The 13,398-nt window shown below is 42.7% G+C and overlaps 2 protein-coding genes across 2 annotated transcripts in view; one reads left to right on the forward strand and one right to left on the reverse strand.

Annotated features, from left to right (window-relative positions):
* The first annotated feature begins 28 nt into the window (after window positions 1-28).
* Window positions 29-8,205, forward strand: LOC136432536 (uncharacterized). Its single transcript, XM_066423895.1, has 4 exons — window positions 29-1,028; window positions 2,412-2,512; window positions 2,797-2,897; window positions 3,749-8,205. Exons 1-4 carry the CDS (start codon window positions 324-326, stop codon window positions 7,576-7,578), a joined length of 4,737 nt encoding a protein of 1,578 aa, XP_066279992.1. The 5' UTR covers window positions 29-323; the 3' UTR covers window positions 7,579-8,205.
* Window positions 8,206-8,337: 132 nt separating this feature from the next.
* The window catches only part of LOC136432537 (WD repeat-containing protein 64-like), a 29,359-nt gene continuing 24,298 nt past the window's right edge, over window positions 8,338-13,398 (reverse strand). The window contains exons 26-33 of the mRNA XM_066423896.1: window positions 12,965-13,070; window positions 12,540-12,601; window positions 11,862-11,971; window positions 11,237-11,440; window positions 10,825-10,927; window positions 10,242-10,322; window positions 9,758-9,886; window positions 8,338-9,299 (exon numbers count right to left, since the gene is read on the reverse strand). Of these exons, the coding sequence (XP_066279993.1) occupies window positions 9,222-9,299; window positions 9,758-9,886; window positions 10,242-10,322; window positions 10,825-10,927; window positions 11,237-11,440; window positions 11,862-11,971; window positions 12,540-12,601; window positions 12,965-13,070 (873 nt within the window). The 3' untranslated portion in view covers window positions 8,338-9,221. The remainder of the gene's footprint in view (window positions 9,300-9,757; window positions 9,887-10,241; window positions 10,323-10,824; window positions 10,928-11,236; window positions 11,441-11,861; window positions 11,972-12,539; window positions 12,602-12,964; window positions 13,071-13,398) is intronic.

A 13,398-nucleotide genomic window follows, 5' to 3' on the forward strand; every position in this document is an offset into this window, starting at 1 on the left:
AATCAACATGCTGCGTTTAATATATCGTTTACACTACTGGTTCTAAGTGTTTTTCATCGTGGCTATAATGTTAAAGGTATCTTTAATGTTACTGATTTCGGAAGTCTGCACACGAAAGCGAAAGGCCGCAATGACATTGAGCATGGATATGAGTCACAAGGCCACATACGTTCCTGTACAACCGTGATGAGTCACCAGGCCCTGACGATTTCTAATAATAGCTTTCATAGTAAAGCCCACACGTCGAGATCCCTTTGGAGAGTGTAGATTAACCATTCTTAGTGGAAATGCAGGATCAGAACGTGTTGTAGAGAGGATGAAATATGGCGAAGAGTTTGGCGTTCAAGCTACAACAACTGGAGTCACGTCTGTGCACGGGAGACGGTTTAGAGGTGGGGTACAGCAGGGTACTGAGAGACGCCATAGCCGAGAACGACTCGCAACTTCAGGCAGAGGCTCTCAAATGTCTCGGTGATCTACATCTCGAGAGGGGAAAGATCGAGAAGGCTGCTAGACGATTTGACAATGCCGCTGCCTTGTACGGGACTGCCCTCTTACGATGTAACGTTACAGATACAGACGGGAGAGAAGCGATCGAGCACCGTATCCGGTACGTGGAAAGACTCGCAAGCAAAGTGCCACGCAAATCCGTTATAACCGAACACAGGGACATTGAAAATGACATCCGTACATTTCAAAACAGTGTTCTACGTGTGGCGTACACCTGTCTCACTTTAGACAGGACCCAAGCTCAGTGTGGAGGCGACTTAAGTTCCCTACAGGAAGTCTACACCAAAACATTAGTAACCGCCATCGCATCTAGTGACACACTTCTGGAAGTGGAAGTCCTTAAAGCTCTTGGGGACTTGTATCTTAAGGAAGGAAAAATGACCTTTGACTCATCCCTATTGTTGAAAGCGGAAGGAATGTACGAGAATGCCAGGACAAGGTGTGAAGATCCAGACGAGAATCAAGTTCTTCTCCATCGCGTTCAGTACACCGAGAAAATCAGGGAATTGCTGAAAAGAGTACGTCACTTTTATCAAAAAGGTTATGTTTTTGGTAGCGTTTGTTTGTCTGTTTGTTTGTTTCTTTGTTTCTTTGTTTTACTATGCCTGCTAATTCCACCACTATGGCCCAGACGAAAGCTTCTCTCTAGCATAGTCTTTACACAGCCGTCAATTTGAAGAACTGCATCCCCTATTAGAGCCTCTATGGATGTTAGGAGTAGTTGGTACCATGCACGTTGTCATATAGATTGAGACGGGTCATTGTATTAGTAAGCTAGGGGTTACCCCATTATATCAGTCTTGTGGGTGAGCACCACATGTTAAGAGTATATGAACCGTATGTTGGAAAGAGGAAGAGGCACTAGTACTTGGTAACGTAACAAGTTGTCAACACCTATTAAACTATCGTAAACTATTTAATCCGCTGTGTTTGTTGCGTTGTGCTGTGTTGTCATGTGCTGTGCTGTGCTGTGCTGTGTTGTGTTGGGCTGTTGAGTTGTATTGTGTTGTGTTGCGTTGTGCTGTATTGCTGTGTGTTGTACTGTTGTGTTGTGCTCTGTAGTTGTATTGTGTTGTGTTGCGTTGAGCTGCGTTGTGGTGTATTGTCTTGCGGTGTGTTGTGCTATGTTGTGTAGTGTTGTGTTGCGTTGTACTGTGTTGCATTGTGTTTTGTTGCGTTTTGTTGCGTTTTGTTGTTTTGTAGTGTGTTGCGTTGTGTGTTTTGTCACATGAAGGTCACAGTTTCGCTCCCTTGCATCATTTGTTTGGTAATACATATATACCATATACGTGGAATTTAGGCTGCTTGCTTTTAAACCTGAGACAAATAGTTCCCTTTATTTTGCTCTTGGGTTCATTAAACCCCTCCTAAGAAATTTTGAACTTTCAAATGCCGGTTAGTCTTGTGGTCTTTATCAAATTGACTGCATGTTAGTCAATTTTCATATAAAACCACAGGAAATTGAAGATCTCATACCTCCGTGAAGTATTTAAAAATTTAGAATTTTTGTAAATTTCTTGACAAAGTATGACACAACCATGTCCATTTTACACATGTTTTTCTCGAGTTCCTACTTTGGCCATATGCCAACAGTCGCTTCCCGCCAGCCTGCCAAATAAAGGTCATCTCAACTTGGCAACCTGCCAGTCTCTGATTACAGCGTTACAGCTCACCCCGGGACAAACTTGTACTTAGGCCTTTGGGAACAACGCCAAGACAATCAAACAAGCAAACAGGCCGAAAATAATACCTCCGTTTTCACGGGGGTAATGAGTCGACCACAGACTGCTAAATAGCTTAGGGTCATTTATATTCTTAGAGATCCATAAGACCATAACTAGGATAGGTTTAGCGATCCTTATGACGATACACGTTAACAAACCTTTTGTTATTTTGTGTAGAAGACCGACTTCATGAAAAAAACGTTGCGCCTGCGCAAGGAGAACACATGTGACGACGAACCCCTAGCAATAACAAGCTCTCAGACTGCAGAAGATTCAAGGTACTATTTTGAACAATCAACTATCTGTATTCTCACTACAAAATGTGCACGACGCCGGTGAAATGGCGAGGAAAACGCTAATGTTTTATAGTATTTTCAGCAAAATATGTCTGTTATTTCTGCTTGCTCTGACAGGTTCTAGGGACACCTAGCTAATGTCACAGAACCAAGATATATATCTTTAGAAAACCGTTGCCTTTGTCAGGGAAGATTCCTTCTCTGAAGTCAGTTACCTTTTAATAATGGTTGTATTTAATGGATATTCCATTCTATTTTACCCACAGATCGTACAGAGAACATTACAGCCAGGGGAACCGGGCCATGGAGACAGGAAAGTTAGACTTAGCAGAGCAGCAGTTTGCGTCTGCACTGAAGATCGTTCATGGTGAGTAATACGGTAAAAAAAATAAAGGATTTTCACATGCGAGATGCGTACATCCATTTATCTATTTACTGTCCAATGTTATAATACACTGCACTGACTTTCAGGCTTGATTTTCGAAAGTCGACAATTATTGGGGCAAAATACAATACATACATATAGATAATCACCGAATGGAATGCGTTACTAGTAGTTACCTTACCTTGGATCCTGCCACAACTCTTTTGCATAGGTCGAACTTTAGCCCCCCTCTCACTGGACCCGCGGCACGCTGGCGGCATCGCTGCGTCCTATTAAACCTGGTTTATGTACCCTTGACTTTATAATGGGAATATCCTTCAAAACGTACAAGTATGACCTAAAATACAACAAAACACACAAAGCTTAAAAAGGTTCTGGTTTTGTGCTCCTACTGCCATTTCCTCAAATGAATGTGATCCAATTTTCTTCCCATCATTTCCCATCATTAAAGTCCGGCTAAACATCGGGAAAATCAGTCTTACAATACAATGTGTGCATTATCATATAATAGAAGAGAAGTGCTAAAGGGATGTGTATACTTTCTTTGACTTGTCACAAAGAATAGGATGGAATTCAATGATTTGCGTTTTAACAGTCAGGTTAAGTCCGACTCGCATTGTATGCAGTGTTGAAATCGAATAATCACATAGCCAGATTATGATGACCAATGACGAGGCTCTATTTTTCCATTAACAACGGTCAATATTACTACATACTCGCTTCGCTCACTCGTTCGCTTATTCGGTGGTCGTGGGAACCGATCATGCTTTATGGCACCTTATATATACACCTCAGGGCGGGTCATTAACCCTATATTATTCACCAACGTACAGGAAAAGAACCCAGAACCTTGCACTTAGAAGCCGAGTGTTTATACAAGATGGGAAACGTCTACTTAGAACGTGGGGAGATGACCGAAGAAGGAGCTGACTTCACCAAAGCTACCGCTCTGTATAACGCAGCATTGGTAAGAACAATGAAGAAAGAGCTTAGGAAGACCATAGTACGTGTTGTAGAACATGCAGAGCAGTCGTTTGTTCGACATACACTGGGTGTGGACCGCATACCAAAACATTTTGAGTTGAACGAACTGCATAAGAATGATTTGAAAGCAGTGCGAGAAAACGTGAAAATGCGACTTGTTGCTATTGATGAAGAACACGACCCGTACAAGCACTATGAAGATTACAAAGTAGTGAAAGAGGTCGAAACGTCAAGAGCTGTTGCCGTGAAGGAACTGTTTCAAGACATAGCCAAGGACAGAATCTATTCTATACACAACCTCATCTTTGAATGCATCGATATCATGGGCCAGCCGCCATGTAAATTTGCCTTTATAGGTTTGGGTTCACAGGCTACAGAACTGGTTACTCCGTATTCTGATCTTGAATTTGCAATACTGCTTGAAGAAGGAGACGATTCTGAAGACAACAAGCACTATTTTCGTAACATTACTCACTACTTACATCTGAAAATCATCAACTTGGGTGAGACCATTCTTCCTGCGATGGGGATTAAGTCACTGAATGACTTTTATTCCGACGATCCGGGGGACAGTTGGTTCTATGACTCTGTAACACCTCACGGTTTCACTTTTGATGGGGCCATGCCGTGGGCTAGCAAAACCCCAATAGGAAGGCAGCAGACGAAAACCAAGCCGGCTGTTGAGCTCATTCAAACGCCGAGTAAGATGGCCTTTTATCAGAATCTTGACGTTGCACTTTCGGAGGGATATCACTTGTCGGACATTTTGCAGAACGTTTGCTACATCACAGGCGAGCGGACTCTAGTGAAAGAGTATTTAGTGGCAGTTTCCGCAACGTTCAGGAAAAACAGCGTTGACGCCAGCGTTCAAATGGCGGACAGGGAAGAATTTAGCACTCCCAAGTTAACAGCAACGCTTCTTAACGTAAAGAAAGAAATATATCGCTTCCCCGCCATCGCCATACAAAATATTGCTCTTCGCTGTGGGGTCCAGGCAAGTGGTATATGGACTTTGATAGAAAAACTACAAAAAGGAAACCATGTAAGTGAAGAAAACGCGCGACACCTAGCAGTTCTTGTTGGTATTTCAGCAGAGCTGAGGCTAAGGACGTATGTAGAAAACGGAGGGCAAAAAGAAAACATGTCTGCCTTGTTACCTACCGGAACGAGCCCAACATACATTACTACTCCCGACATTGAGAAAGTGTTCTATCTCCCAAACCGTAAGATGTTGTACAGATATTACTACACCGCTGTCCCTCTTCGTAGAATTCTTTCAAGGCCCCAAAAGGAACAGCTCCGATTGTTAGTGACATCAGTTCTATTCGACTGCACCGAAGAAATCTTGGGAAAAATGAACTTAGAACTCTGTAACTTCACGTCCGCAAGAGAACAGTTAGAAACTGATTTGAAGAGAAAGAAGATGATCTACGGAAACACCGCAAATCCACAGATTTCATCAAATTTGTACAGTCTTGGTCATGTCTGTATCAAGCTTGGAGACTACACGCAATCAAAGAATTTCTTCGAAAAGGCTCTAAAGATGTTCGAAGATATACATAGAGAGGAGAGAGCACATCCGGACATTGCGAACTCACTTACGAGTCTTGCCATTGTTGCAAACTATCTTGGGGACACGGAAAAAGCAGTGGCTTTATACTTGCAGGCACTAAGGATACTGAAACGAGTACACGGGAAATCTGCGGCACACAAAGACATTGCTATGCTACTGAATAATCTCGGAAAAGCTTGCGGTGATCTTGGCAATGACAGAGAAGCAATCGAATATTATGAAAAGGCCCTAAGCATGAGAGAACGGATATACGGGTCCAATGTCAAACATCCTGACATTGCTTCAGTACTAAACAACCTGGGCGCGGCTTGGATTAGCGTTGGAGATTTTAGAAAGGGTGTTGATTTCTACAGGCAAGTTCTTGATATGAGAAAACACATCTATGGGGCAAACGCAGCTCATCCAGATATTGTTGTCTCCCAAGACAACATGGGAATAGCATTAACTCATGTGGGTGATTATAAGAAAGCAATTGATATACATCAACAGGCGCTAACTACGTACAGAATTGTGTTCGGACGGGGCACGGTGCATCCACTCATTGCTATCACGTTCCATAACCTTGGATCGGCCTGGCAGGATCTTGGCGATCACAAAAAAGCACTGGACTACTTTGAAAAGGCTCTGGCTGTGAGAAAACGTGTATTTGGTTCCGACAAGGCGCACCCAGAAATCGCATCATCGCTCAACAGTATTGGTTTCGCTTGGAGTGGTCTTGGTGATCATAGGACAGCCATAAGATTTCTCCAACAGGCCATCGATATGAGAAAGACAACGTATGGACAAAGCGCAGATCATTCAGATGTGGCGATATCTCTCATTAACCTCGGTGAAGCCTGGAGTCGCCTTGAAGACTACAAGAAAGCCATGGACTACTATGAAGAAGCTTTGAATATGTTTAAACGTATACATGGAAGCGACGCGGTGCATCCAAATATCGCGCTATCTCTCAACAACTTAGGAGGAGTATACAGTTACTTAGGCGACCACAGAAAGGCCATTCTTTTCTGTGAGCAGTCCCTGGATATGAGGAAAGCTATATATGGTCACGAAGGGGCACACCCAGATCTTGCGTGGTCACTGGATGGCCTAGGTGCATCATGTCAAGGACTAGGGGATTATAAGAAAGCCATACACTTTTATAAAAAGGCCCTTGAGATGAAGAAACTTGTATGGGGACAGGAAGCAACGCACCCACGAATCGTGGTTTCACTGAACAACTTGGGAACAGTTTGGATTGAGATGGGAAAATATAGGAAAGCAATTGGCATACTTGAAAATGCTTTCGCCCTTGGCAAACGAATATATGGCCATGATACACCACACACTGACATCTCCTCGTCTCTCACTAACCTGGGTGGAGCATGGGGGTATGTAGGTGACCCCAAGAAAGCCCTCCACTTCCATGAAGAAGCTTTACGAATGAGAAAACGTCTGTACGGAGATATCGCACATCCTAAAATTGCCCGCTCACTCAGCAACGTAGGTACAGCTTGGAGTGATCTAGATGATCACAAGAAAGCTGTAGACTTTTACGAGCAGGCATTGAAAATGTGGTCACTTCTGTATGGGCGCGACATGTCATGCACTGAAATGGCTTCGATTCTCAACAATCTGGGTATGGCATGGAATAACATGGGCGATCACGAGAAAGCAATCAACCTCCACGAGAAGGCCTTAAAGATGAGGGAACGTCTTTACGGAGATGGCGTGGCACACAAGGACACTCAATCGTCACTCCAAAACCTAGCTTCTGCTTGGAGCAATCACGGGAACAAGGCTAAAGCAATCGACTTGAACCATCGGGCTCTGGAGATGGCGAAACAACTTTACGGTCGCGAAACGGCGCACCCGTGTATCGCTACCTCGCTAGGCAACCTAGGCACGGTCTGGAGGCTACAGGGCGAGAATAGGAAGGCAATTGGCTTCCTTCAGAAGGCGCTGCAGATGATGAGAATGATCTATGGACGCAACACACCGCATAGGGATGTGCTGACAATCCTCACCAATCTGTGTAAGGCGTGGAGAGACATGGGGGAAGAGGACAAGGCATTCGAGGTCTTGTTTGAGGTCTTAGAGATGCGCCAACAATTAAATCGAGAATAACGTTAAACCTTTCATAGGCATAATGCGACTAGAAAGGCCACATTTGCGAGCTATTGGTAATTGATTGCTAGCCTATATAAGTATAAAACTTACTCTTTGTGTATGAGATTAAAATCCACAATATAATGAGACAGATGCTTAATATGTCTAATCAAATCTTTACCATTTGATAAATTCGTTTCTTCTGCTTTTGACTTAGTGTTAGGCATGGATATAGCTTATGCACATTCCATCGATCTGTCAACAAAATGTAAACCGAGTGCATGTGCACCTACATGTATATCATGATTATCAAACCGCACACATGACGCTGGGATGCTGTGAAATTCAAAGTTAAGAATGTACATACAGTGTAATTTGTAAATGTCCAAGTAGCAAGTATAGCAAATCCTTGGGGCACAAGAATGTACAACTCTTAATTTGTACCCAAGATGTCAAGGTGCTACGTGCACAAATAGTAATAGTTTATCATTTTATAACCTTCACCATGTTGCAGGATCATATGCGCACTTAACTTCTATTGAGTTATCAACCGGGATAGGGTTTACTTAGCGATCTGGTAACGATCTTGAATTAATCTTCTTTTGGACTACGGTTATTCAAAATGTTTGTTTTTTCTTGAGCAGCTTTGCTGGGTTCAGCACTGGTCGCTACGTTCACAGTTCCACTGGCTACTGCTGAGTGTTGAGACCGATTGTATAATACTTACAAACACGTCGTCTAGCTTTCAATACACATTAAACGCACCCGATACAAATGTACTTGTAGGGGTAGGTACACTGAGCTCTTTAATATTCAGAGAAAACACTACAGATACAATGGATGGGGGGGGGGTGTTTTCCCCCGTGTTATACAATAATAACAGCTCATCAGTATGGAACATATTTTTTGCAGTTAACATTGACAGCAACAGTAATGCATACAATCGTCTTTCTGTTATTCATCAAATCAGCCCAGTACGCAAGCAGTAACTACTTTCATCGACAAAATAAATCTCTGGTCATTTATCATAGCAGCAATTGCAATCATTAGCAAAGATATCTCTCTTCCTGTACAGCTGCAAATGTACTATAAAAATATACTATAAATGACTGTTGAAGACAAACTGCTGAAGCACTTGATGGTGTGCATATTAATGGCCGGTTCACGGTTTAAACTGCGCATGTGCAGTGAGATGCATTGTGGGTAAAATGTCAAAGGTGAAGGGTCCTAACGTAAACATATAAACGGTTTTTGCCTAGAGCATGATTTATACATGTCCAGACGTGTTTTGTTGATGTCTCAGGGGCCTTCACCTTTGACATTACCTATAATGCATCTTGGTGCGAAGGTGCAGTTTAGACCGTGAACTAACTTGTATCTGGAAGCAGTATTCTGTAGATAACAGCAACAGCACCAATGTTCTGTACAGTATATAGAAGTAGCCTCTACCAGGCCCCACGTATGGCTAGAGAATAGTACAAATTGGCCAAATAGAGTGAATAGTATGCTAAGGGAGCCGGCTACGGAGAGAGGGTCCAATCTGGAGCCTGCAAGTGAAACCCTGGCAAATATTCTCCCTATAGCAGTCTGGTAGAGACTAATATAGCAGTGCGAAATGCATGTCAAGTCATATCAGTGGACTTGTTGGCCCTCTTTGTTATTCATCTCTTGGGTGGCAGAGGAGATGGACCTGTGTTTCCTGAACTCCCAGGATTACGTGATGCTTTCTTTTGTTTACCCTGTAAAGGAAGAAAGACATGAGAAGTCAGCAGCCATGTAACAAAAAACACACATAGTAATCTATTCTTTCAAAGCAATTCTCACTAGTGTTACCATGGCCCAAATTAGTCTACAAATAAAGATGCCCAAGAAGACCGCTCAGAGGACCGGTGAAATTTTAGTCTATGTGGAGAGGTGGTAATCATAGACAGGATTCTTTAAGGTTTTGTCAATGAGAGATATCATCTTAGGGGCCACCAAAAAGTGGTCACATTGGCCAGTTGGTCCTTTTGTTGAGATGGCCATCGATCTGTGCATGTTTGGTTGTATCTACACAAAGCTATTGTGAAGGACTATTGTAGACTTCTGGGTGAAACACAACAAAGAAACCTATAACATAAGACTACCGAAATAGTTGTAGATATACAAACAGTAACGACCTGACGTACAATCTATGCACGTAATGTGCAATATTCACCTTCTTGCCACCAACATTTTGTCCACCTTTTTTGGGCAGGTTTCCAAATAGAAAGGTGTTGTCATCCTCATCCGGCATGAATGGGTTCTTGAGGGCGTTGGGGGTGCGCATGCGGTCTGGTTCCTCCACCTGTGGCAAGAGACATAATTCAGTCCCTAAATACCCACATGAAGTCACATTGAATAAATAAATCCTTACTGGGTAACAAAGGTTTTTTTTCTACACAACGAAGTGTTTTTACCAAAGCCGACATTTCAGTGACTGTTTAGATGGCGTTTTCATGAACAATCATGTTTTTTCTCTCCTCAGATTTAGATGTTGTATTTGTATCTAATCCAAGAGCTGTTATTATACATGGTAACAAGAGACTGTGAATTCGTCAGTAAGACCGTTTCCTAACACAAAAAGAACGTAGTCTACATGATGGTATATACGGTAAGTGTGTCGGCTCGAAATGAAATCTGAATAATTTGTATGAAGTGACCTTGTAGACGGGCAAGGCTCGGTACACAGCACCCTCCTTTGCGTCCCCTGTCTTCGACCGGTCCAGATGATCTGTATAAGCCTATAAAAAATGGTATCATAAGAATAGTGTAGAAACAAAACAAACTTTCCAACAAAAAGACCCACTGCAGTTCCAGAGAAATACAATGGGGATCCCCAAAACCTACACCACTTACTCTCTGCCAACAGAGCTATCTACCACTCAAAATTCACGACCGAAGAATGTCCGGAAAAGAAGGCACCAAAACCGGAAGTTCTGCTGCAGTATCTTTGAAAGGAGGCCACTAGGGGGCCCAAAATGTTCTTTCGGCCAACCACTAGCAACATACTACATATCGCAAAGATCCATCCAATAGTTTTATATTAATGCCGTTTGGAAACACACAGTTATAAACACACAAACACACGCCATCGAAAACATAACCTTATTGGCGAAGTAAACAATGGGTAGGCACAAAAAACATGATCATCAATCATACTTTGGATTCATCTGGGTGATTGAGAATGACAGACAAAGTTGAGTGCTTGGAGGGCAATGCCCAGTGATCTCGGATCTGCCTTACCCTTGGCTTAATTAGTGTGGCGAAGAATTTGGACTGGATGTCGAGAGGCTTCAGCTCCACTTTCTGCTGCCGCTCATATGCCGATCGTCTGAAAGGGGCCCACCTGGTGAGCACAGTGAAGATCATGGTTATAATGTTGGCAGTCTGTATCAGCCCCCGTCTCGATCGAGAGATTTATGGTCCCTGATTGCCTGGTTGGGTTAGGGACGAGGTATCGGATGGGACGTAAAACTAAAGGCAACGTGTTTGAGGAGAGCCACACCTCGACCAAGTTTAAGAAAACACAATTATGCGACAGTTTATGCGAAACAATCAAACAAACATAAAAGACGCTGTAGCTGCATAGTTCCCGTCTGGAACTTTATTTGAGTCCACACCATGCTGAACATGTCATCCTTACTGTACCACTGACCTGCACATATCCTTGATGAGGGGGTATTCAAACTTCTGTTTCTGCTGTGCCTTCTCCCTGGATGTTAGTCTTCTGGTCGCCTCTAGGGGGCGCTCTGTGATGTCGTACGGAAAGACTGCAGAACTGGGCGGTTCAGTTGGGTACTTCCAGATACGGTGCTGCCCAAAAAATCCGATGAAATGCCCCTTTTCTTTGTACCAAACTCTGTTAAAAAAAATTAAACAATGAAAGGTTTTATATCTACACATAAGTCTTGTAACTTCAATCCAGGCGTAGGATGTGAACTGTATGCGGAAGTTGTCATATATATCCAGAGAACAGTGAAGTCAAACCTGCACAAGTAACTATCTCTTCATAAGGTCCAAGTTCCAACTAGCCAGTGATACACAATCAAACCACTAAACGTGTCAGTCTCTACATTAGGACCGCCTGACCAATGTTGACAGTTTTTGGTTGTCCCTTAGATAATTATTTCCATTGACACACGCATCAAAATTCATGTCTAATAGTGACCGCATGTCCACATGGATCAGATGTTATGATGGTATTCTGGGGCAGGTTTGACTAACAACTACTACAGGCGATCAGGTCTGCGAAGCAGGAAGGCTGCTGAAGTTTGTCTCACCTGACGGACCCATCTGTCGATCCCGAAACGATGAAACCCGGTCCCGTGTAGAACAGACTGACGATACGGTTCAGATGACCACGCCAACAGATCAGCTGACGGATGTTGTCCTGAAATTACAAAATCATGAAACATTTGGGCTGTAGTTCAAGACATGCCAACTTTACATTACTCTATTCAATCAAGTAGTAATTTGTATTCGAATGAAATTTTAATGTTACAAAGATGTTCATAGCAATAAAACCATGGCCAGCAAGCTTTCAATCACTCCTTTGATCATATACTCAAGTTGACATGACACAAAGCCTATGTGGTCCTTTCGACTTGATAAGGATCAGAGGACTGATCGAAATCGTGTTGGTACCGTTAGCGCTTTGATCACTTCGTGTCCGCAAATATACAAACCTGAAAAGAACTAATTTGGTATTACAAAGTTACCAGAAGAACGTGCTGTGCAACTGTTGATTTCTACTACTGTATTTTTTTCATACTTTCGTACTTTGCTCATCAGTCAGACTATGCACAATGTTGATCTTTTCATTCACTATTTGCTCTCAATCACTTTTACCGAGGAAGGGAAAAAGGGAAAGTGATCTCGATCAAGTTTAAGCTCACTGAAGAGCTACAGACATAATGTACACTATCTACAGGTTCATTGTACCTGAGACTCTTAATTACCTTGTTCTCCGAGGTGGGGTCCTCTAGGAATATTGCAACGTCCCACATGGTGATGTAACCCTCTGAAACACACGGCATGAAACAACTAAACATCGAGAGGCTGATCAATCTCTTTTGCAAGTCATTGAGTGAAAATGAAAACAAGTATATACATTGTGTGCTAGTCCATGGATTACACCCCACACTGTCCCGACACTGACACTAACTCTAACCCAAGGGTGTCAGAGGGTACGGGTGTCAAAACGTTGGGACATAGGGGTGAAGGAACATCAAGCGCTGTCCACGTCCTATATTGTTAACTGTTCTCATGTCATTATTCAAGATTTTTAGATTGACAGGTGAAACTTTAAACCAACTTACAGAGTACAAAACAATCAAAACTGGAGTCCTGAAACAGAAAGAATACAAAAAAGAAAGAATCTTACTGTGATCTGCTGTGATGAGCAGGTTACAGTCATCATCGGCACAGACGGCAGTAACCGGGGAGCCCTGGCGCCGGGTCAGAGCTGACACCTCCCGCAGCATTTCTCCCTGGGAACAATCAGATGGTAAATTGCATATGCAGTTGTAATATACATACGCATATATGTGTTTGTTGCTATCATGTATCACATAAAACGTCTGGAAGCGAACAAAGGTTTGGAAGATTTTGCTGTATTTAACTATTACAGTGTACAGAGATAAGACATGCATCCTTAAAATGATTTCCAGCCCCTACAAGTGTATCTATTAAAAGCAAATGACCTGAAATTTACCATGGAGGTAGTTTTCACATTGTACTGAGGTGAATTTTTATTGGAACAGTCCACTTTTGAATAGGGGAGGGAGAGGGTATGAGAAAAACATTGCCTTTCGTTCC

The sequence above is a fragment of the Branchiostoma lanceolatum genome, chromosome 4 (genome assembly GCF_035083965.1).
Source record: "Branchiostoma lanceolatum isolate klBraLanc5 chromosome 4, klBraLanc5.hap2, whole genome shotgun sequence".
In the NCBI taxonomy this organism is placed as follows: Eukaryota; Metazoa; Chordata; class Leptocardii; order Amphioxiformes; family Branchiostomatidae; genus Branchiostoma; species Branchiostoma lanceolatum.